The following is a 25727-nucleotide window of genomic DNA, read 5'->3' on the forward strand; positions in this document are numbered from 1 at the left end:
TGCTGGTGTCTGTAGATCAATCTGTTATCTTTAGGGAAAGGTGTGTTCTTGCAGCAGAACAGCATGTAGGTTGACTGATTCTTTGAGGAAGACCTAGAGTAAGGGAGAAGTAAAAGTTCAGCATTGCTTTTTCTAGGGAGCTTTTCCCAATTACTTTGGTTAATTGCATTGCCATATATTAAAATTCTTTCTACTTATGTGTGACTTTTCTTTCCCCAGACTTGCCAGATCAAGTGCTAAGGGTTTTTAAGGCTGATCAGCAAAGCCGCTACATCATGATCAGTAAGGACACTACGGCAAAGGAAGTGGTTATTCAGGCTATCAGGGAGTTTGCTGTTACTGCCACCCCGGATCAATATTCACTATGTGAGGTCTCTGTCACACCTGAGGGAGTAATCAAACAAAGAAGGCTTCCAGATCAGCTTTCCAAACTTGCTGACAGAATACAACTGAGTGGAAGGTATATATTGTCTACCTTACTGATTTCTTTATCTCCTCTTCAAACCCACATCAAAGTCTAAGAGATGAGCAGTTTTCAAAGTGTTTTTTAAATGAGTAAGTGCCCCTGCAGATTAAAAAGTAGTTGTTTTTTTTTCCTTTCACCAAGAATTACTGTATGAAAGCAAATGCACACAGTCGACTACTGACCCTAACAAGGATCTCTTAGGCACTTGTTCAAAGGCACTGTGACCTCAAGGTTGTTACTGACTGCCACAATGCGTGCTGTAACTTCTCATGCTTGCCTTAGGGTCCTGGTTTGGAAGGCGAGAGTATGCTTGACATAAAGTCACAGAGTTAAACGCGGGTGCTGTCTTCCCTTCGGATAGGTACATTCACAGGCACATTTTCTAATCATATTCTAGTGTTATTTGCTCCTGCACACCCAACTTTTCTAGGAGCTTCCTTAGTTTAGGCAGAGGCATCTATGACAATGTGGTTGGCCACTACTGCCTGTTACTGTACATTGTGCTATGAAATACACTTCTTAACTCTGAAACCAAACTTTACTTGCTGCAGAGCTTAGTCCTTTGCTGCAGAAGTGCTTGTATCACACATGTTACTTGCAAGAAAATGTTGTATCTGATTTTACTATTCTCTTCAATGATATTTTCATTGTTAGGTGTATGTAACTTTATCTTCAAGTCACAATAAGTGCAAGTTGAAAAAGAAAATAGTTGTTTTGGTTCTCATAATGGCTGGTTTCTACACTGAAAATTAAGCAGTTCCATAAATCATATTATTTCTATTTTTAACTTACGGAGTGTTTCCCTGTATTTGACTTTTCCATGTTACAGGTTTAAACCAGTATGTAATTCATTCAAAACTTTGATTTTCTTGCCATCAACTGTAACTTTCTTATGCCTCTTCACTTTTGTTTTCAAACACTAGCAAATAGTTTTGTTTTAGTCGCTCTGTTTTTTCCAGTTATCATTTTAATGCACATTGATATATCTGGAACCACACTAGTTTTACAGAGCTCCACTGAGCTATAAATTCATGATTCACATTCATTATTGAAGAAAATTATAGATGGGTATGTCATGGGCTTCATGAGTAACCAAAATGGAGAATGTTAAATCTGTGAAAATCAAGGGTGCAAAGTATATATTTTCTGTCATATGTGTTTGTCTTGGTGAAATATACAAAAAAAATTTTAGCAGGGCCCCTACTGTGCTCATTCTGTTTTTTCGTTTATGGAATTTCACAGAGAAAGCATGTGTCTAAAAAAGAAAAACAAAACAAAAAAATACCACCACCACCATACCACAGACACACACACACACACACACACACAAACACACACACGACAAACATCTTAATGCTATTTTCAACAAATTACCTAAAAGGAGAAGGAGCTCCAGCCCTGTGTTCTCATTTTTGCACTGGCATTAACTAGTCAACCTTTAGGAGCCTGTTTCCTATTCTGACAAATAAGTATAATACCTACCATCCACTTACCTGCAGAGTTTTTATGAAAATCCAGATTTTTTAAAGTTAACCTATTGTACGATTGTTCTATTCATAGGATCAAATAGAGGGAAGTAGCTTAGGGTTTCTTAGGTATTTGAATAAATAAGTAAACCTGGATTGTTACAATTTGGGTCCATCAATAATCACAGATTATTGGGAAAATAAAAATGATGACCTACTTGTGTCTGATCTTTCCTGCTTCCTGCCTTAGGATCTAGTTCCTTTTTAAACTAAAAATGTGGCTATTTTCTGTTATTTTTAGCAAAAAGGGTAAAATACTTCCAAAAGCAGGAAAAGAAAGGAGAGAAAGAAAGTCCAGGTAGTAAAAGTGAAATTCCATGTGATTTGTTTGTTTCTACCACCTACTTCTGGATAGGCAGTTCTGTGACCTGGTACCTGAGACAGCAGCTGCACTGTCTTGGTTGAAGAGAAATCTTCCATCATTCAAATTAGTGTTCTCTGTAACTTTCCATAAAAAGTAGCATTATTCTTTCAAGGAATATCATGAGATTGCTGCATAGGCTTTGACTCTGGTATGTTTCTGTTTTTCACAGGTATTATCTGAAAAACAACATGGAAACAGAAACTCTATGTTCTGATGAAGATGCTCAGGAGTTGTTGAGAGAGAGTCAAATTTCCCTCCTTCAGCTCAGCACTGTGGAAGTTGCCACACAGCTCTCTATGCGAAATTTTGAACTCTTTCGCAACATTGAACCTACTGAATATATAGATGATTTATTTAAACTCAGATCAAAAACCAGCTGTGCCAACCTGAAGAGATTTGAAGAAGTCATTAACCAGGAAACATTTTGGGTAGCATCTGAAATTCTCAGAGAAACAAACCAGCTGAAGAGGATGAAGATCATTAAGCATTTCATCAAGATAGCACTGCACTGTAGGGAATGCAAGAATTTTAACTCAATGTTTGCAATCATTAGGTAAGAGAACACATTTTTCTTAAGATTCAATTCAGTTCACAGATTTAAAATATGTATCAGTCCAGGAACATCGTATAATTAGTGTAAATGCAGTAGATTTTAATTGACTCATAAGGGACAATTCTTTTTCTCTGAATCCTAACCTTAATTTAAAATCTCTCGTACCAAAAAAACAGCTGTGCCAACCTGAAGAGATTTGAAGAAGCCATTAAGCAGGAAACATTTTGGTAGCATCTGAAGTTCTGATTTGGAGCTCAGAAAATCTATATCCCCACTTTTTTGTTTTTCAAGTTTGTTTCAACTTTTCTCAATATCAGTTTATTTTTCTGTGGAAATAACAATACCCCAAAGAGTTATCAACAAGATTAATGATATCATGTATGTGGAGTTCCATCAAATAGCACAAAGCAGATGGCCAGGAAATGTTAATTTTCTTCCCTTTTTTTAAGAGCTTAGATTGAGGTTAGAAGAAAAAAAAATGGCAACAATTAGTTATGTTGCTATTGAGGGTGATTATTAAATGAGTCATTTTCTCTGTCTGGGAGTTTAGTCATACTCTCATTACTATCATAGCTTATTTTATTACTAGAGGATATTTGCTCAGTCGGTTTTATCAAAAGGCCGCTATGGGCTAAGCACTGGTATGTATACATACTGCTATGTATGGAAACAAAGCATCAATACTTATATTCAGATGGTTTTGCTGATAGTAAACAGATGAGGAGGGTCTATAGGGAAGAGAAGAGTAAAACGCCTTGGCTTGACCCTGACCCTACTTCCCTGTGCCATGTCATTCCCCAGAATTATCATGAACAGTTTCTTATGCAGCCTTCTGTAAATTGTTATGCATATAAAGCATAAACAAGGAGGTGTTATGTGTCAATAAATAATCTGTACACTATTTTACTTTAGTTGTTATATCACGTTTCTTTTTCTCCTCTCAGTGGCCTAAACCTGGCACCAGTGGCAAGACTGCGAACAACCTGGGAGAAACTTCCCAATAAATACGAAAAACTATTTCAAGATCTCCAAGACCTGTTTGATCCTTCCAGAAACATGGCGAAATATCGCAATGTTCTCAATAGTCAAAACCTACAACCACCCATAATCCCTCTGTTTCCAGTTATCAAGAAGGATCTCACCTTCCTTCACGAAGGTAAACATAAGGCAGAGGGTTTCCATCTTCGCTTGGAGAAGCATAGAATAAATGCCATGTGATTTCCTTTTTCTTCTCTGTCGATTTCAGGAAATGACTCAAAAGTAGACGGGCTGGTCAATTTTGAGAAGTTAAGGATGATCGCAAAAGAAATTCGTCACGTTGGCCGAATGGCTTCAGTGAACATGGACCCAGCCCTCATGTTCAGGACTCGGTGAGTATTTTATCTTCAGTGCTACGTGTGAGAGTAGAGAAGGTTAAATTTAGAGCTTCCCAATAAATGATTTTTTAAAAGTTTGAGTATTTATATTTGTCCTATGGCAGAAATTATAGTAGGATGTGCTGAGAATCACCTGTGATCTCTAATTTGGAATAAATGTCTTATTCTGTATAAAGTGTTCTTTTGGCTGTCAGTAAAAACAGTTTGTCCTTCAGACATTTTCAGTGTAATAGTCACAATTATGTATTTCTTATTTCTCAGAACACTGACTCGTAGAGCTAAAACTCATAACTAGTAGTATGAACTAAAATATGTAAATACCCGAAATAGTCTTGTCTTAATATCCACACAACAGATTTAGCTAGCAGTGTAGTAAAAAGTGATTAATTCAGTGAAAGAGAGAAAAGTCGGTCTTAATTTTAGAACAAAAAATTTAAATATATTTGTCTTTTAAGCTAGAAAAATATTTCTAGTAAAGTTGCGTGTGTGAGGTCATTATGCAGTTTAATGTTTGTGGGCTTCTAGAACTGCTTATCCAGAAGTCTAGTCCTTTCTTTCTGAGCTTGTGATCTTTCTGTCTCTCTTTCTACACCCATGCTTCAATCTCCATGGCTCTCACTTACAGGAAGAAGAAATGGCGGAGTTTGGGGTAAGTGGTGGAGACCTTGCATACCCACACACAGTCGTTATTCTGCTCATTGTATTGTTTTCTTACCTGCTGTATTTTCTGATGCTTTGCATTTTTGCATTTTTTTCCTTAACCCTCTTGCTGTAGCAGAATTTCAGATGGCAAACTGACTTCAAGTTTAATCTGTTGGGGCTTTTGCTTTTGAAGTCATGATCCATGAGAGCTGTGAAATGATTGATGACTGTTCTGGGGAACTATAGGCCAGTTTTTCTGAGCTCTTAGAAAGATTTTATTTTAATATAATTGGTGTGTCTTGAAATGCGGAACGCTGAAAGTAGGGGGAGGGGAGGAAGGATATTAGAAGGAAAAATTGTGCGATTAAAATATTTCACAGATATGTGAGAAATAAATATTTTTAATATAAAATAGGTGCCCCCAGGTGTTAAACCCAAATTTTTTACAGCTCAACTAACTACTATTTTCATTCTGTATAAACCAATCCTTTTTAAAAATAATTCTTAACAATTCATGTGCTCAATAGTTTCCATACATATATGTTTACATTTGCATGATTGTTTTATTAACAGATTGACCGTATTACTTTAAAAACTCACTACATTCAACTCAAGGAATAAGAAGACAATTGTGAACATTGTAGTTAATTTTATTTAAATATATGTATAATATCCTCTTTAGGGGAAGTAATCTTAATGTTGCAAATCTTAATGATTATAGCTGTGTATTCTTGAATGAGCTTTTATATGTAATTATTATTTTCTGGCATCTGTGAGAGAACTGCCTTAAATGCTCTATAGAGGTGAAAAGAATTTCCTAGTTCGAACTGAACAGGTGCCAAACATATATTTTTATATGTATATTATGTATAATTTTCTTTTAACTAAATTTTTTAAATCTATATTATTCTATATTCCTGTGTAACAGTTTACTCACTGGAATGAAGCATGTGACCTTTTGAACATAGAATATTAATATCAGTCTTGGCACGTTTTAAATAGATAAAGTACTCCCATGCTAGAGTGAGCTGCATATCTACCTTTTCATCTTCCAGGTCTCTCAGCCAGGGTAGTACAAACGCAACAGTGCTAGATGTTGCTCAGACAGGTGGTCATAAAAAGCGGGTACGTCGTAGTTCCTTTCTCAATGCCAAAAAGCTTTATGAAGATGCCCAAATGGCTCGAAAAGTGAAGCAGTACCTTTCCAATTTGGAGCTAGAAATGGACGAGGAGAGTCTTCAGACATTATCTCTGCAGTGTGAGCCAGCAACCAACACATGTGAGTTTTTCCTTAAAGTGGCTGCCGACTTTGGCTAGAATGCAGATTTGTTTCCTGTACAGTGATATGGGCAGTGACAAAATAAGGCTTAGTGCAGAGGGGGAGCTGGCAATCATGAGATATACTAGTCTTTCCCTTGAATGCTAATATTGAATACTGGATAGCACTGTGTGCGGCCAGGCCCTCAGGTCAACTGCGTTAGTGTGTAGAGGATGACACTGTCCACATCTAGGGCAGCCCATTGCTTTAGTTTCACCTGGACACAGCCAGTACACATGCAGGGGGCGCATATGTAGATGTGGCTCCCAATTACGTGTCTTGTGTTCTCACAAAGGTGCCCCCAAATTATGGGCAACCTGAGGGGAGTCGGGGCATAAAGTTGGGTGTGCTGGCTGCCTTTTAACCACTAGCCCAGACAACACCCAACAACAAATTCACCTACCAGTTAGAGCAATAATTCTGCTCCACAGTGAACCACAATAGCCTTTAAAAATCTGGTTAGTCTATAAATGGGGCAGTTTTTTTTTTTCTAAATCTGCATCTTGACTTATAGGACAAAGGCATTTTCCATTCAGTACACTCCTGTGTCTTTTATGGGCAGGTTTGAAGATGTCTTCTATAGGATTTAATTTAGATAGGTGATTTGAGAAGATTTGGATTATTCGATTTACCCAGGACACTGTAGAAGCACTGTGTCATGGTGAAGAGCTTGTCCTCTGGAGTCAGAGTGGTCTGAGTTCAAATCCTGTTTGCCTCCTCTTACTAGCAATGCAGGCTTAGGCAAGTTACTTGACCTCCCTAATCCTTAGCTTCCAGGTGTGTAAAAGGGAGGAAGCATACATATGTCATTGAGTTTTGCATATTAAGATACTACATGCACAATATTTAATTGTCCTAAATTGCTTTGCCATTTATCTACCACAATATATATACTCAGTATAATACTCAAGCATTTTTGGCTACTGTTTGCTTGCATAGATAATTCTACTTCCTAGGAATGTGGTAGTAAATAGATTGCAGTTGGCAGCATTTATTAAATAAAAACTTCGCACATACTTGTCAAACAATTTGGGACACCATTTTAGAAAAATAGTGCCTGATGACTTGTCTGTTGTAGCTTTTATCATGTATTTGTGTCTTTCATATACATGGATATAACATATTGAACTACCCACATTTTTCTATATTTTTAATGGGGTGTTTAATAGTATAATCATCTTTTGAGATTGCTGACTTCATAAAGTAGATACCTTTGTCCTGCCACATACCTAATATTTTCTGTAACTAGGGTCCCCCATCCATTTCTGTGCTTCATAAAGGCAACAGGACGAAAGGAGTGCATTTTAGTATTCTAACTGCAGAAAATGCTCACACAGTTCTAAAATTATCTTCTACATAGCTACTAGCATCTAAAATTCTTTGTTCTATTTTCAAACCCAAACAATTATCAGTGCCTAAGAATCCTGGTGACAAAAAGCCTGTCAAATCCGAGACCTCTCCGGTAGCTCCAAGGGCAGGGTCACAGCAGAAAGCTCAGTCCCTGCCACAGCCCCAGCAGCAGCCACCACCAGCACATAAAATCAACCAGGGACTGCAGGTTCCCGCCGTGTCCCTTTATCCTTCACGGAAGAAAGTGCCCGTAAAGGATCTCCCACCTTTTGGTAAGTGATTACATTCATTTCTTTTTTTGGTGCCATTCACTCTCATGGTTTGCAAATTAGGAAAAAAATATTTGTCTTGGATAACTTTGTCTAATATATTTGAGTTTCTCTGTTAATTATTAGCTCCTAATAAAACCTGAACATTCAGCAAGTTAAACCTGACTTTGCCAATGGAAGGGGTTGTTTTTATAAGTAATATCTCATTTAATCATGCTAATTTGCTACGACGGGGTATTAATAGAGAAGTTATGTGTCCATTTAATTTTTGCTGAGTGCAGAAGATGTTTTGTTCATTTACATTATTTAAACTGGTTTTTGCCTTAGAACCAACGAACTGCTGGGATTTAAGCAGAATATTTTTAAGTTAAATGAATTGTCTGAAGGTAAATTCTTATTTGTTGACTCACTGATTCTGTAGCTTAGGGGGAAAAATAAAGCAACTAACTCCTGAGTATGGAGGAGCTAAATTACACTTCATTTTTCCTACGAAAAGAAAAACATCTAGTAGTTTAGCCCCTTTGTGGAAGTGGTACAGCACAATAATTTTTCATAAAATGCACAGCTTATTTTTTTCTACGTATATGTGAATGAAATAATTGATAAAAAAATAAATTATTAAAAATAAAGGGATAGTAAGCTGGGGGCAGTAGCTCACGCCTGTAATCCCAGCACTTCAGGAGGCTGAGGCAGATGGATCACTTGAGGCCAGGAGTTGGAGACCAACTTGCCCAACATGGCGAAACCCCGTCTTTACGAAAAATACAAAACTTAGCTGGGCATGATGGTGCACGCCGGCAGTCCTAGCTACCTGGGAAGCTAAGGCACAAGAATTGCTTGAACCTGGGGGGTGGAAATTGTAGTGAGCCGAGATTGCATCATTGCACTCCAACCTGGGCGACAGAGCAAGACTCTGTCGATCGATCGATCGATCCATAGATAGATAGATAGATAGATAGGAAAAAATTTACTTAGATAAAATGGGGTGTGGATAGCTAGGTCCCTGCACAGTTACAGCCCATCTGTATGGCTAGGGTGAGAGTCATTTCATAGACCTCTCACATACTCTGTGTCCTCACCTCATTCCATCTGATCAGCAAGTGTCCTCTTTATTGATACTTGGGGGAGAGTAAGAAAACACCTTTCCTTGATATGTTTCTCCTTTCAAATATTTGTGTTGATCCCCTCATCACAAACACATTGAATTATGTGTTTCTTTATATATTATGTTTTTAATATGCATGCATTTCTGAATCCCCTGCAGTATGACTTCTGTATCCTCTTTATGCAGAACTTCTCATATGGAAGAATATCAGTCTTCACTTTAGCTAAAAACAGCTTATTAGCCATATTTAATATAATGTAGATGTGTCTGAGTATAAAGCTTTATCCTCCATGTTTCTGAAGCCATAGCTCTCAAAATGTCTCTAGTTCCATTTATGAACTTTAGAAATGTGGATGAAATATCATTTGTTGTCTTATATTTATTTAGTTTAACATACACATTTAAAGTCACAGTATATAAAATACTAATTTAGAGATGCTGCGGGTGTTTCCCTCACTCCAGTTCGTGAAAGAGTTTTGTTGTATATACTTTCTGCATCTTTAACATTGGTGTCTTTGTCCATCGCTGGGACCACTTTTGAAGTATCTAACACAGCTTTCTCAGGCATAACATCTTCACATCCATCCACATGGTTTGAAACATAGTACTTTTTGAATCTGTGTGTAATGCTGGCCTTGGAAATTTTTTCCGGATCAAAACTACCCATTCAATTAGCTTTATTTCCTGTGTATATGATTTCTACATGTAATCAAAGTATTACTTTAAAAGGTTTTTTTTAAAAAAAGATAGTATTAAAACATCAGACTGCTTACATGAAGTGAAATGAAGGATTAAATCTTTGTTCAATTTTACTGACTAACACTAATCTGAAGTGGTTTCAGGCTGTAGTGCCTTCCCAAATACCTCTTTGTTGTTCAAAATAAAATTGAGAGTGCCTCATAATAATATGAGAGGCTTTGTAAAATCTTTTAGTGTAACTTCCTCATTTATGAAAAATAATTTTGAGGAGGGAAATCATCTTACATTGACATATAGAATAATTTTTCCTCCACTCTCATCCTATTGGATCCTACACATGGTGCTGGCTCACTTCCTTCTTCTGAAACCACCTTCCAAGGTTTTTTGACACAGCACTTTCATGGTCTCTTCCGCCCTTCTCTTTCATCTGTTTACTTGATCAAGTATTAACTGCATGGAATTCCTTAGAGCACCTTCATTCACTTTCCTGGTTAGCTCCTCTTAGCTCTTGCCTCTGTACTCTTCTCCCTTTATTCTCACTTCCCTTGAGCTACCACTTTCCAAGGATACAAAACAGTTTCCAACTCAAATTTGGTTTCTAATAATAAACATATCTAGCTGTGCCACTTCCATCCTAAATTCAGTGTGTCCAAATTGTCCATTTTTTCTTCATTGTTGCCTAATATATTGTTGAATAAAGATGGTGACTACCTCAAAGTTTAGAATCTAATGTAAAATACCAAAAGCAAACGATTTCTGGTACTCTGGCAGATATCAGCCTGAAACTAAACTACAGGTATCTCATGCCTTCTGTAGGCACTTACTCTGTGGACCATGAAGAATACAAAGAACATTTACATTGTAAATAGGTTGAACCTCAATGTAATGATATTAAATCTTAGCACAAAAGAGTTTTTTAGTCATAAATGGTGTTTATTTTCAGACTTGAAAATACATATTGAAAGTTTTTTTTTTCTATTATAGGCATAAACTCTCCACAAGCTTTAAAGAAAATTCTTTCTTTGTCTGAAGAAGGAAGTTTGGAACGTCACAAGAAACAAGCTGAAGACACAATATCAAATGCGTCTTCGCAGCTTTCTTCTCCTCCTACTTCTCCACAGAGTTCTCCAAGGAAAGGTAGAATTAAATTACTTTTTGTTTTCTTGTATTGAAACCTATACATTTTGGCTATGGGAAATTCCAGAGTTGTGTATTACATAATTCTTAACATTATTGTCATTTAAGATGAGCTCATATGTAATGCCCAATGGATTTTTTTCCCTCAGTTTATAAATTTGGAAGAATGGCAGTTTTTAAAAATGTTATACTTACAATAAATAGTATTAAATTTATAACTATAAGAAGCCTTTTAAAAATACATTTACTTTTTATTCATGATAAATATACAAAGAATTTTTTTATGTTAAAATTTGTTCTAACTAAATTTGGTTCTATGACATTAATACAGAGAAGAGGGCTTTTGAAAACATGAAAAACTAATATCTTCCTGATTTATTTTTTCATTGTATTAACACAGGTCTTGATTACCTTTTTGGTTGCTACCTTGTTTTATTTTTAAAGAGACTATATTTTAGGTACTCAGAGTCACCTCCTTATGTTGATACCTTCTCATATTAAAAGAGTAGGTAATTTTCTGCTGCATAACTCTTAAGGCTTCTTCCTCCTCCTACCCTTTTAACTGAATGAGTGTAAGCCAATAATAAATGGCTAGGACTTAATTTTCCTTAAAGGAAGGCCAAAAGGGCTTAATACATTGTTAAATTTCACTGACACAACAGGTATTGCATTACTTGATGGATATTTCAGACATCTGTGCATTTTGTATGGGTATCAGTCTCTCCTGTCCTTGTTACATGGATGCATCTCAATTCTTTTCTCATCCTGTTGTTAGGTGGCAGTGGCAATCAGCTGAGATCTTTTGGCTCCGGGCAGTTGGACTTAACCAGTTCCTCCTCTTCTCTTGGAAGTGAGAACAGTAACAAGAATAACAATGCACCACGGACCTATGGGATAGGTGGGGTTTATAGAACCAAAAACGGGGTGGGAAAGAGAGGAATCATCTCATTAGTTAATGAAAATGGGAGAATTCCTCCATATGTCAAGTGCTCCATCTGAGTGATTTATTTTTCTGAAGATTTTTTTTTTAGCAGACTGTTCAGGGAAGGCTTTAAATCTTATCTGTCAGATCTTGCAGTGTGGTTTTATAAAAAGACGTTTTATAAATGAACACATTAAATCTTATCAAGACCTGTGCAGCCTTTAAAAAATAAATCAGGAATTACCAATATACTGAAAGAATATACTTAAACTGGCAACATTTAGATGCTCTAGATTTTAGTTTTTCTTAGGTAAGTGGCATTGAAGAAATTTGCATTGCATATAATATAAAATAAATACTTAAGTAACATGAGATCCCTAGTAATGTAGACAAGAAAAAAAAATGAATATTGAGAAAGAAGATTTGGATTTTTTTCATTAAAAACATCAAGATAGGGCCGGGCACAGTGGCTCACACCTGTAATCCCAGCACTTTGGGAGGCCGAGACAGGCTGATCACCTGAGGCCAGGAGTTCGAGACTAGCTTGACCCACATGGTGAAACCGTCTCTAGTAAAAATACAAAAAAAAAAAAAAAAAAAAAATGCCAGGCATGGTGGCACCCGCCTGTAATCCCAGCTACACGGGAGGCTGAGGCAGGAGAATCGCCTGAAGCCAGGAGATGGAGCTTTCGGTGAGCCGAGATCCGCCACTGCACTCCAGCCTGGGAAACAGAGGGAGACTCCGTCTAAGAAAAAAAAAAAAAAAAAAAATCAAGATAGGCGCCTTCCATTGTGACTTTCAAAATTATTTTTAGTAACAAAAGAAGAGTTAAGGGTCCTTTCAGGCCAAGAAGTGGACATCTGTTTAGATATTCTGTAGTAACGATCTTGTGAAAAGTGCCCATTAACTCCTTCAAAACAATTGGCTTTTATGTGATTCAACCAATATTAATATTGAAAAACCAAATGGCAAAAATTCAAAGACATCTTCAGGTCTTATTTCTTATTCTTTTTGTTTATATGTTTACTTAAAATTGTAAGTAGGATACAGATATTTCCAGTTGAATTATTCTATGCCATACAAGTTCTAAAAATTGAAAACTGTTGAAAACAAGATCAGTGGCTTTGCATTTTGAAAAAAAACATACTTTAAAATCTGATCTGTTTTCTTCGTGATTTCTTTTCTATAGACTAATAGTGTAATGATATAGGTAAGGGAGCTAAGAATAGTCGAGTGGTGCCTTTTCTGCATCTTTTCCTAGCTTGTAGGATACTTTCTTTTTTCCTCTCTAAACTTTAATTAAACAACTTAAGCTTCATTAGAATAAAACATTTGTCTCTTAGTCATGTGGTATCTACAAGTGAAATGGAGTTTTTCTCCCCACTTCTATAGAGATATCTATGCCTGCATTTTATTTTTGCTTCTATTTGGTATACTTCCCTTTGATATTATGAACCTAGAGAGTCTAATTAATATGGTCGTGTTTCTCATGCAGGCTATACTTTGGCTCCCAGTGGTACTGTGGATAATTTTTCAGATTCTGGTCACAGTGAAATTTCTTCACGATCCAGTATTGTCAGCAATTCGTCTTTTGACTCAGTGCCAGTCTCACTGCACGATGAGAGGCGCCAGAGGCATTCTGTCAGCATCGTGGAAACAAACCTAGGGGTGGGCAGGATGGAGAGGCGGACCATGATGGAACCTGATCAATATAGCTTGGGGTAGGTGGCTTTTCTTAGTGTTCTTTTGAATTTATCCTTCCATCTCTCTTTTGGTAATGAGTCTTTTCTCCCAGATGTTTATTTTTATTTATTTTACATAATGCCTAAGAACTTTTCTCCCATCCCAGTTCTGATTTTCACAATTTCTACACTAAGTATCATGTCATTTTTGTTAAGCAGACTGCTTTTTTAGTTAAGTTTATTCTTCAGTGGAACACAGTTGTTCTGTTTTAAAGGCAGAGGGTGACTGTAGGATCCATCCTGAAATAATCAAATTATATTGAGCCATCCTTATTGTTGTCGGAAATTTTTTTTTTTTTTTTTTATGGCACGTTGCGTTCTTTTCCCCCATGCCGGTTTTTTTTTTTTTTTTTTTTTTTTGAGACAGAGTCTCGCTCTGTCGCCCAGGCTGGAGTGCAGTGGCCGGATCTCAGCTCACTGCAAGCTCCGCCTCCCGGGTTCACGCCATTCTCCTGTCTCAGCCTCCCGAGTAGCTGGGACTACAGGTGCCTGCCACCTCGCCCGGCTAGATTTTTGTATTTTTTAGTAGAGACGGGGTTTCACCGTGTTAGCCAGGATGGTCTCGATCTCCTGACCTCGTGATCCGCCCGTCTCAGCCTCCCAAAGTGCTGGGATTACAGGCTTGAGCCACCGCGCCCGGCCGCCTGTTTTATAGTAATGACAAAGTCAGAAGGCTAGACGTGGCAGAACTGGCCAATATAAGGCAATTCATGTGCTACTTTTATCCTGTTTCTGGGATGAAAGCAAGCTACCTTTCTAGGAAAAAAGGTATTTTGGTTTTATCATAGGTGAATTGGTTATCAATCTTGGTTTTTTTTTTTCTTTTCCATTTCTTTTAACCACTTAGGTCCTATGCACCAATGTCCGAGGGCCGAGGCTTATATGCTACAGCTACAGTGATTTCTTCTCCAAGCACAGAGGAACTTTCCCAGGATCAGGGGGATCGTGCGTCACTTGATGCTGCTGACAGTGGCCGTGGGAGCTGGACGTCATGCTCAAGTGGCTCCCATGATAATATACAGACGATCCAGCACCAGAGAAGCTGGGAGACTCTTCCATTCGGGCACACTCACTTTGATTATTCAGGGGATCCTGCAGGTTTATGGGCATCAAGCAGCCATATGGACCAAATCATGTTTTCTGATCATAGCACAAAGTATAACCGGCAAAATCAAAGTAGAGAGAGCCTTGAACAAGCCCAGTCCCGAGCAAGCTGGGCGTCTTCCACAGGTTACTGGGGAGAAGACTCAGAAGGTGACACAGGCACAATAAAGCGGAGGGGTGGAAAGGACGTTTCCATTGAAGCCGAAAGCAGTAGCATAACGTCTGTGACCACAGAAGAAACCAAGTCAGTCCCCATGCCTGCCCACATAGCTGTGGCATCAAGTACTACAAAGGGGCTCATTGGTAAGTTTTAAAATTGGGGGACTTTTTCATGTCTGGATCATGTCTTTAATGTAACTTATTACAATAGTAAAATTATGTGTTTGTTGGTTCTTTTCCTCACTTTCTCCATTGCTGTATAGGACTTCCAAAGTAGTGGTGTGTTAAGGTCTTTGAAATCAATAGTGGTTAAGAGCCCAGGTTTTGTGGTCAGGTACATACAGATAAATTCCTACATAACAAAACATTCAGTAAATCTTAGCTATCAGGATCAGTAGATTGTCATTGTGGATATGATCTAGTCTAATTTTTTTCTCTTAACCTAAAAATCAGGATGGATTCCTATTATTCATAGAGGAGAAATTTTTCTTTACTTGAAACTCCTATATCTTTTATTCTTCTATTTTGTTCCCTTGATTGTATTTAGAACTATACACTTTGTATATTTAAAAGTCTTCCATTGATTTTTATTCTGCACACACATCGATTCTTTTTTTTTTTTTTTTAAACGGAGTCTTGCTCTGTCGCCCAGGCTACAGTGCAGTGGTGCGATCTTGGCTCACTGCAAGCTCCATCTCCCGGGTTCACGCCATTCTCCTGCCTCAGCCTCCTGAGTAGCTGGGACTACAGGCGCCCGCCACCGCGTCCGGCTAATTTTTTGTATTTTTAGCAGAGACGGGGTTTCACCATGGTCTCGATCTCCTGACCTTGTGATCCGCCCGCCTCGGCCTCCCAAAGTGCTGGGATTACAGGCGTGAGCCAACGCACCCGGCCACACATCGATTCTTGATAAGCAATTATTTGTGCACACTGCAGAAGGAGGGAGAGGTGCTAATAGTTAAGTGACTAAGAGCACGGGCTTTGGAGTCAGGCGAACTGGGGATTGAATCCCTGTTTTGCCACTTTATTAGTTTTGTGACATTGGGTAAAATACAAAGCAGTGCCTGTTTCCTCATCGGTAAAACGAGCTTAATAATTTCTACTTAAGGCCATGCGCGGTAGCTCAAGCCTGTAATCCCAGCACTTTGGGAGGCCAAGACGGGTGGATCACGAGGTCAGGAGATCGAGACCATCCTGGCTAACACGGTGAAACCCCGTCTCTACTAAAAAAAATACAAAAAACTAGCCGAGCGAGGTGGGGGGCACCTGTGGTCCCAGCTACTCAGGAGGCTGAGGCAGGAGAATGGCATAAACCCGGGAGGCGGAGCTTGCAGTGAGCTGAGATCCGGCCACTGCACTCCAGCCTGGGCGACACAGTGAGACTCCGTCTCAAAAAATAATAATAATAATAATAATAATAATAATAATAATTTCTACTTAATAGAGTTAGTGTGAGGATTCAAGGAAATTTATGCAAAGTATTTAGAACAGTGCCCAGATAGTAGATTCATTAAGTACATGAAAGCTATTGGTGCTGCTGTTTCTGTTAGAAGAGGCTGTCATGCTCCCTCAGTCCTGTTGAGATGTATTTTCTATGGCACAATTAACATCTATACAGATGAAGTGTAGAAACAGATTATCGGTTGTAGAGTGAGAAATTCTGGAGTATAAATCATTACAGACATTACTTTTATTAGGAAAATTGTAGTTATTTAGCCATGTAAATAGTCATGGGTAGATTTCAAGTTTAATATCCTTTTACAATGAATAAGGAGAAAACAATAAATATTCTTAGGTTGGACTTTTTCAAGTGCTTACAACTAATACTCGGAATTTGTATTGCAAAGGAAGGAAGAATGATTTTTAGTTCCTAACAGTTGAGTTTAAAAAGTTCAAGAAAATAAAACTTTAGTTTTACTTGCCTATACAGTAGCATTCATATTCTAGGTCATGAGCATCAATAAAGGGATTTTAAGAAAAATAGACACCTTATAGTAATAGTTTTAGAGTTTTTAAATTGGTGTCCTTTGTGTGACTTTTCCAGATTTATTTTAATTCACTGTTTCCGTAAGTGAAGTCCTGAGACCCGAGAGTAATGTGGAATTGCTTCTCTGCCTGGTAAAGATAAATGCCCAGAAAAAGGGCAGATCCGGCAGGCAGAGAGGAAAAAGGAAACTTGTACCAAGCACAAACAGGTTCCAGGCGTAGTGCTGTGTGCTTAGGTTCTTCCTGTGCTTCAGTCTTTCCAATAAATCCAGGGGTTAGGTTTTAATCTTGCTACTATTTTATAGTTACAAACCATTTTAAACAGACAAGCAGCCCATTTAAAGATGAAAGTACTTAGATGGACTAGCAGCTTTTCTCACCAACTGTTTCACCACACAGTGATAACCATTGTGAAATTTGGTTTAGTTAATATGCATTCCCTGGCCTGCCTCACACCACACCTCTAACCCATACCACGCAAATTCACATTTGCTGCTACACTGTGGATGCTGTTTTAATAATTATTTTTATATTTTTAATTAAACTTTTGTGGCATGATCTACTTTTTAATGCTGGTGCATTGTTTCTACTCTAGCACGAAAGGAGGGCAGGTATCGAGAGCCCCCGCCCACCCCTCCCGGCTACATTGGAATTCCCATTACTGACTTTCCAGAAGGGCACTCCCATCCAGCCAGGAAACCTCCGGACTACAACGTGGCCCTTCAGAGATCGCGGATGGTCGCGCGATCCTCCGACACAGCTGGGCCTTCATCTGTACAGCAGCCACATGGGCATCCCACCAGCAGGCAGGCCTGTGAACAAACCTCAGTGGCATAAGCCGAACGAGTCCGACCCGCGCCTCGCCCCCTATCAGTCCCAAGGGTTTTCCACCGAGGAGGATGGTATATACACATAAATATTCCTAAAACCTCCAAGTTAGATGTGTTCACTTACGCTGCTTCCCAAGGCATTTCTGTTTTCTTAACACTGCAGTCAGCTATGTCTAACCATACACTACACAAAGAACACTATATTCAGAGTTCCAAATTTAGGGTTATGGCTGTTGACTGCTGTGTGTGTGTGTGTGTGTGTGTGTGTGTGTGTGTGTGTGTGTGTGTGTGTGTTTCCCTAAATGGCTTTAAAAATGCCAGAGATTATGGAGGGAGTCACTTAAAACACAGTGTGTATATAACTGGATTTCTTTTCTAATTCTCACTAAAATTTGACTGCTTTCTGTGTGTCTGTCTGTGTGTTTCCCTAAATGGCTTCAAAAATGCCAAAGATTATGGAGGGAGTCACTTAAAATATAGTGTTTATATGACTTGATTTCTTTTCTAATTCTCACTAAAATTGAAGTACTTCTGTGACCCCATTTTGAGAAAAAGAGTAAGGCAGGTGCGATGGCTTACACCTATAATCCCAGCACTTTGGGAGGCCGAGGTGGGCAGATCACTTGAGCTCAGGAATTTGAGACTAGCCTGGCCAAAATAGTGAAACCCTGTCTCTACTGAAAATACAAAAATTAGCCAGGTGTGGTGGCAGGCACCTGTAATCCCAGCTACTCGGGAGGCTGAGGCAGGAGAATCACTTGAGCCCGGGAGGCAGAGATTGCAGCGAGCCAACAACATGTCACTGCACTTCAGCCTGGGTGACAGAGGGAGACTCTGTCTCTAAAAAAGAAAAAGAAAATAAAAATCTCACAAGTTTGTGCTATTGTCAAGAATTTTAGAAGCATCTAGGACTCTCAAAGGTGGATGGTTAAAGTTTTCTGTGGAAACATTGTATTTGCGCTTTTAATGAATTGGGACTTATTTGGAAATGAAAGTCTGATAAAGAAAGATACACTGTCAGCCAGCCCGGTGGGTCATGCCTGTAATCCCAGCACTTTGGGAGGCTGAGGTGGGAGGATTGCTTGAGGCCAGGAGTTTGCGACAAGCCTGGGCAACAAGTGAGACCTGTCTCCATAAAAATTTTTTCTTTTTTTTTTTTTTTTTTTTTTTTTTGAGACAGAGTCTCGCTCTGTCGCCCAGGCTGGAGTGCAGTGGCGGGATCTCAGCTCACTGCAAGCTCCACCTCCCGGGTTCCCGCTATTCTCCTGCCTCAGCCTCCCGAGTAGCTGGGACTACAGGCACCCGCCACCTCGCCCGGCTAGTTTTTTTGTATTTTTAGTAGAGACGGGGTTTCACCATGTTAGCCAGGATGGTCTCGATCTCCTGACCTCGTGATCCGCCCGTCTCGGCCTCCCAAAGTGCTGGGATTACAGGCTTGAGCCACCGCGCCCGGCCCATAAAAATATTTAATGACCCATGTGTGGTGGCATGTGCCCATAGTCCTAGCTACTGTGGAGGCTGAAGTGGAAGGATCACTTGAGCCCCGGAGTTCAGGACTGCAGTGACCCATGATTGTGCCACTGCACCGTAGCCTAGGTAGCAGAGCAAGACCCTGTCTCTAAAAGAAAGAAGGGGAGGGAGAAAGGGAGGGAATGAAGGAACCCACATTCTCTGTAACTCTTTGTGCATTCTTTCTACAAATCTGTCTGACCATGCTGAATTGAGAATGAGGAAGGAGATTATGTCCTCCCATCCTCTTTAAAGTTTTCAGTTTAATATGTTTGATTACACAATCATAGATAAAAGCGATACATGACCGGGAGATCGGGAGGCTGAGGCAGGAGAGTCACTTGAGCCCGGGAGGCAGAGGTTGCAGTGAGCCAAGAACGCCGCACTGTGGATGGCAAACCCACACCCTGTCTCAAAAAAATTAAATAAATAGAAAAATATTACAAATGAAAATTACTTAAAATCCTGCCACTTGCGGACAGCCATTATTAAAATGTTGTTATATATCCTAGACTTTTTATGTGTATCTGATCTTATATATTTTTTTTAAATGACACATGCTGTTTTACAACTTTTTAAAATGAATTTATTAACTTTCTGAACAAAAATATATAATGCATATATTTTTAATATAGTGTGTGTGTATATATGTAAAGATATGTGTTGCGTACATTTTAACCTTTTTATTGTTGTTCATCATTGCTTAGGAAAAAAGACAAGGATTCTAAGTGAGCTCTACTAAAAAGAATATGATATTTTTATTTAGCACATCAGTGAATATATTCTCTATAGCACAAGAAATTACTTGCTTGCTCATTGATTTCTTTTTCTTCCCTGCTGTATTTGCAGAAGATGAACAAGTTTCTGCTGTTTGAGGCACAGGCTTTTCTGGATCCAGAGCGAGCCACCTGAAGGGAGAGCACAGGAAGATGTCCCGAGCATTGGAGCCTTGGAACTCATATTCTGAGGATGGTGGACCAGTTTGCCTCCTTCCCTGCCTTAAAAGCAGCATGGGGCTTCTTCTCCCTTCTTCCTTTCCCCTTTGCATGTGAAATACTGTGAAGAAATTGCCCTGGCACTTTTCAGACTTTGTTGCTTGAAATGCACAGTGCAGCAATCTTCGAGCTCCCACTGTTGCTGCCTGCCACATCACACAGTATCATTCCAAATTCCAAGATCATCCCAACAAGATGATTCACTCTGGCTGCACTTCTCAATGCCTGGAAGGATTTTTTTTAATCTTCCTTTTAGATTTCAATCCAGTCCTAGCACTTGATCTCATTGGGATAATGAGAAAAGCTAGCCATTGAACTACTTGGGGCCTTTAACTCACCAAGGAAGACAAAGAAAAACAATGAAATCCTTTGAGTACAGTGCTTGTCCACTTGTTTACAATGTCCTCCTTTTAAAAAAAAAAATGAGTTTAGAGATTTTGTTCAGAGAGTAAATGTATATCCATTTAATGATTACAGTATTATTTTAAACCTTAAGTAGGGTTGCCAGCCTGGTTTCTGAAAAACCAAATATGCCGGACAGGGTGTGGCCACACCAAGAAGACAGGAAAACCTGGCTTGTGACCCTGGCTTCCCATGTCCTTCTGGTCTCACCCGCGAAGTGCCCTATCCTGGAAGTATGAAATGTTAGCCAATTACTACCAAGACACCTCATCTGCTCCTTCCCCAGTGGATGGGGTTCTTCTGTAAAACTGTTTGCACATGGCCAGGGGAGGGAACTAGGACCCTTGTGTCTTGTCTGAGCCTTATGGAGGCAGGACGGTGTCATTGGCGGATGTGTCCTGCTCCATTGAGATGGATGGCAAACCCCATTTTTAAGTTATATTTCTTTGATTTTTGTTAATTTAGAGGTTTAGGTTTTGTTTTTCTTTTTCTTTTTTTCTTTTTTTTTTAAGAGAAACATTTATAACTGGATAGCATTGCAGTGAAAGCAGCTTGGGATGTTGGAGCTACTGCCAGCTGTTTATACTGCTCTTTCAAGACAGCCTCCCTTTATTGAATTGGCATTAGGGAATAAACAAGCCTTTAAATGTGATAAAAGATCAAAAACCTGGTTAGATATGCCAGCCTTTGCAAGGCAGGTTAGTCACCAAAGACTAACCTCCCAGTGGCTTTATGGACGCTGCATATAGAGAAGGCCTAAGTGTAGCAACCATCTGCTCACAGCTGCTATTAACCCTTTAATGACTGAAATGACCCCTCCACTCTATTTTTGTGTTGTTTTTGCACAGACTCTGGAAAAGTGAAGGCTGCCAATCTGAGTAGTACTCAAATGTGAGGAACTGCTGGTCTTGGATTTTTTTTCCATTAAATTCAGCTGATCATATTGATCAGTAGATAAACGTAAATAGCTTCAAATTTTAAAAGTGGAATTGCAGTGTTTTTTCACTGTATCAAAAAATGTCAGTGCTTTATTTAATAATTCTCTTCTGTATCATGGCATTTGTCTACTTATATATTACATTGTCAATTATGCATTTGTAATTTTACATGTAATATGCATTATTTGCCAGTTCTATTATATAGGCTATGGACCTCATGTGCATATAGAAAGACAGAAATCTAGCTCTACCACAAGTTGCACAAATGTTATCTAAGCATTAAGTAATTGTAGAACATAGGACTGCTAATCTCAGTTCGCTCTGTGATGTCAAGTGCAGAATGTACAATTAACTGGTGATTTCCTCATACTTTTGATACTACTTGTACCTGTATGTCTTTTAGAAAGACATTGGTGGAGTCTGTATCCCTTTTGTATTTTTAATACAATAATTGTACATATTGGTTATATTTTTGTTGAAGATGGTAGAAATGTACTATGTTTATGCTTCTACATCCAGTTTGTACAAGCTGGAAAATAAATAAATATAACGTAAAGCCTTGCCTATATTCTTAATGAATCATGCATGCTTTTTATTATTAAAGTGGAATAGAAGCCTTTAGTCTCCTGCAGAAGCAAGTCCTTCGGCTGAAGAGATTTAGCCTCTGGGTTATTGGAAACTGCCCAATAGCCTATTTATTTTAGGCAGATCTCTGTTGATCAAAGCAATTAATATCATTAATGTTAGCACCAACCAAACCACTTTCAGAATTCAGTGTTTCTTGAAAATGAAGATGCTGTCACAATATATTTGCATAACATTTGTCTCTTCTCAACCGTTTCCAGCGATAATCTTTATGGTACATGATATTTTGGTTCCTGGTATACATACTGAGAGACAGGACCTCAGAGAACTTAAACTGACATTCAAGGTCACGATCATTAAGTGAAGAGTACAATTTAGCTAGTGATTCTGGACTTCTAATTAGTACACAATATTGATATGAGTGCTGATGTCTCGTGTCTGAATAATACTTTAGTCTATCAGAAGAGCACTTAATTTTAAAAGGTAAAAGCCAGTTAAATAGCAGCCTGCTTAAGCACATTTTTAAATGAGTGACTCATTTCTTTTCCTCAAGCAGGCATAACTAAAAGTATTATCCATCAGCCACTGAGAAGCCTCAGAAGTCGGAGTAGAAGCAACCGGAAGCCAAGGCACCAAACACTGGAAAATGCGAGGGAGTCTGAAGCGGAGCGGGAAGAAGGTCCCTCCAGAAGCTAACAGGAAAATGGCCAGGGCCAGGCTTCAAGGTCTTTCCAAGGCATTTGTGCCAGCTGTTTCGCTGAGGAAATTTTGAAAACCTGGACACCAAAAGAGTCGGGCAATTTATTTATTTACCATTCAACCACACCTTTTAAAAAATGAAGAACTTGCATGTTTGTGTATGTTGTTACATGCTCACCTATGTTGTGTTTTCACTTTAAAACCCATTCCTCAGGGACTTTCCTAAACTGTCACTAGGAAAGCTTAATTTTCTTAAGCTTTTAAAAAAAAATACTAAGAATCTGATGTTTTGGAAAATAACTTCTTTATCATCACTCTTTGTGTTCTGCTAAAAATATGAGACAGTGACAGATAGGCCATGGTTTGTTATCCTTTTAGGTTTTATTAGACTTACATTTTAGGATACCTCTGTGTAGCACAAGACTGGTCTCCACTTAAGGGTTTCAAGAAATAAGTATTTGCCAAGTGTAACAGTTTGCAGGGACAGAGTTTAATCTATGTTATGTTAATAATAGAACTTTGCCAAGTTTTAGGGATATTGTAGAAGGTTTTGGTGAAGGTCTGATACTCTCCACCCTAATCAAAGAGGCCACACAGACCTGGATCTGTGTTTTTGTATATACAGGTTGAAGTCCTCAGAATGTTTTTCTCAGCTTCAATCTATTTCTCTGCTTTGGGAGGTGTAGATGTTATGCTCATCTATGACTTAATGTCTTTTACCTTTAGTTCACTGATAATATTCCTAAATATTCTTGAATAATGCAAGCTTCTGAGGATGCATGTATCAACACGCCTTTTGGTCTCTGCCTGTCAAAGTCAGTGCACTACATTCATACCAAAGAAAAATAGGAAACTCTCTTGAGTGCTTTATCCCATGATACCAGCATTCTTTAAAAAAAAAAAAAAAAAAAGCTTGCCTAGAAAAGATAATGCAGCAACTGAGGGGTCAAGTTGTTGATTGCAGAGGTAAGTGATTTTATAAAGATTCACTAAGGGTGTAATATCAGCAGAGGTTGTTGAAAGGGGTAATAAGATGGAAATATGTAAGGCAAACTGCAGCTGAGGCCAACATGACACTTTCAAGAAAGATTTTAAAGTGAATGAGAATTTACCTATTTGAGAGTAAGACAACAATATTGACTGGAACTGAAAAATAATTCACGAATTGCACTTTTTTTTTTTTTTTTTTTTTTTTTGAGGACAGAGTCTCACTCTGTTATCCAGGCTGGAGTGCAGTGGTGCAATCTCAGCTCCACCTCCTGGGTTCAAGTGATTCTCCTGCCTCATCCTCCCAAGTAACTGGGACTACAGGCGTGCACCACCACACCTGGCTAACTTTTGTATTTTTAGTAGAGACGGGATTTCACCATGTTGGCCAGGCTGGTCTTGAACTCCTGACCTCAAGTGATCCACCCGCCTTGGCCTCCCAAAGAGCTGGGATTACAAGCGTAAGCCACCATGCCTGGCCTGAGATGCATTTTTTTAAAGATTCACATTTTAGCCAAGTACAAGGCAAACTAGTTTCTATTATGCCATAGCTATGTACCAGAAAAACTTATAGAGGCAATCACAACATTCCATGCAAGGTTAAGAAATGCCAGAGAAGGCTTTATTTCATGGGCAATCCAGGGAAAAATGTCTAAGCCTAGAGTAAAATATCTGAAATAAATTGAGTCAAATGACCAGTTTTATAAAGAATGAAAATGAAATAAATTTAGTTCAGAGTGTTCAACACCTCAAAAATAAAAGCTAGTTTAATAGAATTTAAGAAACTTTTGGCCAGGAACAGCGGGTCATACCTGTAATCTCAGCATTATGGGAGGTTGAGGCAAGAGGACTGCTTGATGCCAGGAATTAAAGAACCAGCCCGGGCAACAAAACAAGACCCTATCTCTACAAAAAGTAAAAAATATAGCCACTTGTAAGGGTGTGCACCTGTAGTCCTAGCTACTCAGGAGGCTAAAGTAGGAGGATGACTTAAGCCCAGGAGTTAAAGGCTGCAGTGATCTATGATCCTGCCACTGCACTCCAGCCTGGGTGACAGGGCAAGACTCTTGTCTCAGAAAAGAAACATTTAATAATAATATTGTATGACTTTGCTAAATGCATTGTGGTCAGATGGGGACGAATGAAGTAATAGTATCTCAGAATACGTGAGGTTTTCTTTATATAGATTGAAACTTTTTTTTCACCAAATGGGACTATAAAATTGGTTTTAGGACCATGTGAGTGTCACATTTGGTATTAAGATGAAAATATGTATATGTACAATGCTTCTAGATACAGTGTAGTGAGCTAATTTACTGTGGTCCAAGCATTTTTCTAGATGCTAGATATTTACAGATTTTACTAAAGTAAACCAAGGCACCTTCAAGTTATACTTTCTTATTTTAGAGAAGTGTCTCAGGCCCTACATGGAAAAACCTGCAGAGTGATCCCTCCATTCTTGATCACAGCTGGATTGAAGGAGGTGCCTGATCCAAGAGTTGCCAATGTAGGCTCACCAGCAGTCTGTAAGAGGGTCCTGGAATGAGCGCCTTGACCAGCCAACAACTAACAACCTTATCACATTCTCTTTGGGGAATCCCTATGAAAGGGCAAAAAAAAAAACAAAACAAAACAAAACAAAAGATGCACCAAAGAAGTGAGTATGCAGAAACTGACTAAGAGAAGCAATGAGGATGCAGAAATCATAAACAAGAAGGAGCCCATGAGGTCAAGAAAGCAATTCATCAAAGGCAGGAATCCTGTTAAAAACTTAGACACGTCTTATGGAACAACCAAATGATCTGTCATCGCACCTGAATAAAATGTCCAGTCTTAGAACAACTCCCTGAAGCTTGGCTCTGAATGTTGTTGCTCTTCATGAGGCCAGGATGGAGAGCTATTTTTTGTGTATCCTTTCTAAATAACCACTCTGTTCTCAGCATCTAGAAACAGTGCCTGGGATAATGCCAAGGTGTTTAATAAATGAATATATCAAACAACCTAAAGGACCTCAATTACACAGGTAAATTTGGAGACTCAAAAATCAGACAAAATGCATGTGT

General features: G+C 38.7%; 1 protein-coding gene across 1 annotated transcript in view; it reads left to right on the forward strand.

Annotated features, from left to right (window-relative positions):
• Positions 1-21961, forward strand: part of RAPGEF2 (Rap guanine nucleotide exchange factor 2) — a 269038-nt gene extending 247077 nt beyond the window's left edge. The window contains 14 exon segments of the mRNA XM_010383053.2: positions 220-460; positions 2526-2909; positions 3854-4065; positions 4156-4279; positions 4911-4934; positions 5983-6206; positions 7658-7867; positions 10653-10805; positions 11581-11703; positions 13224-13449; positions 14318-14877; positions 17315-17523; positions 17525-17621; positions 19908-21961. Of these exon segments, the coding sequence (XP_010381355.2) occupies positions 220-460; positions 2526-2909; positions 3854-4065; positions 4156-4279; positions 4911-4934; positions 5983-6206; positions 7658-7867; positions 10653-10805; positions 11581-11703; positions 13224-13449; positions 14318-14877; positions 17315-17523; positions 17525-17621; positions 19908-19933 (2813 nt within the window). The 3' untranslated portion in view covers positions 19934-21961.
• The last annotated feature ends 3766 nt before the right edge of the window (positions 21962-25727 follow it).

Source organism: Rhinopithecus roxellana, chromosome 2, assembly GCF_007565055.1.
Source record: "Rhinopithecus roxellana isolate Shanxi Qingling chromosome 2, ASM756505v1, whole genome shotgun sequence".
NCBI classification, from domain to species: Eukaryota; Metazoa; Chordata; class Mammalia; order Primates; family Cercopithecidae; genus Rhinopithecus; species Rhinopithecus roxellana.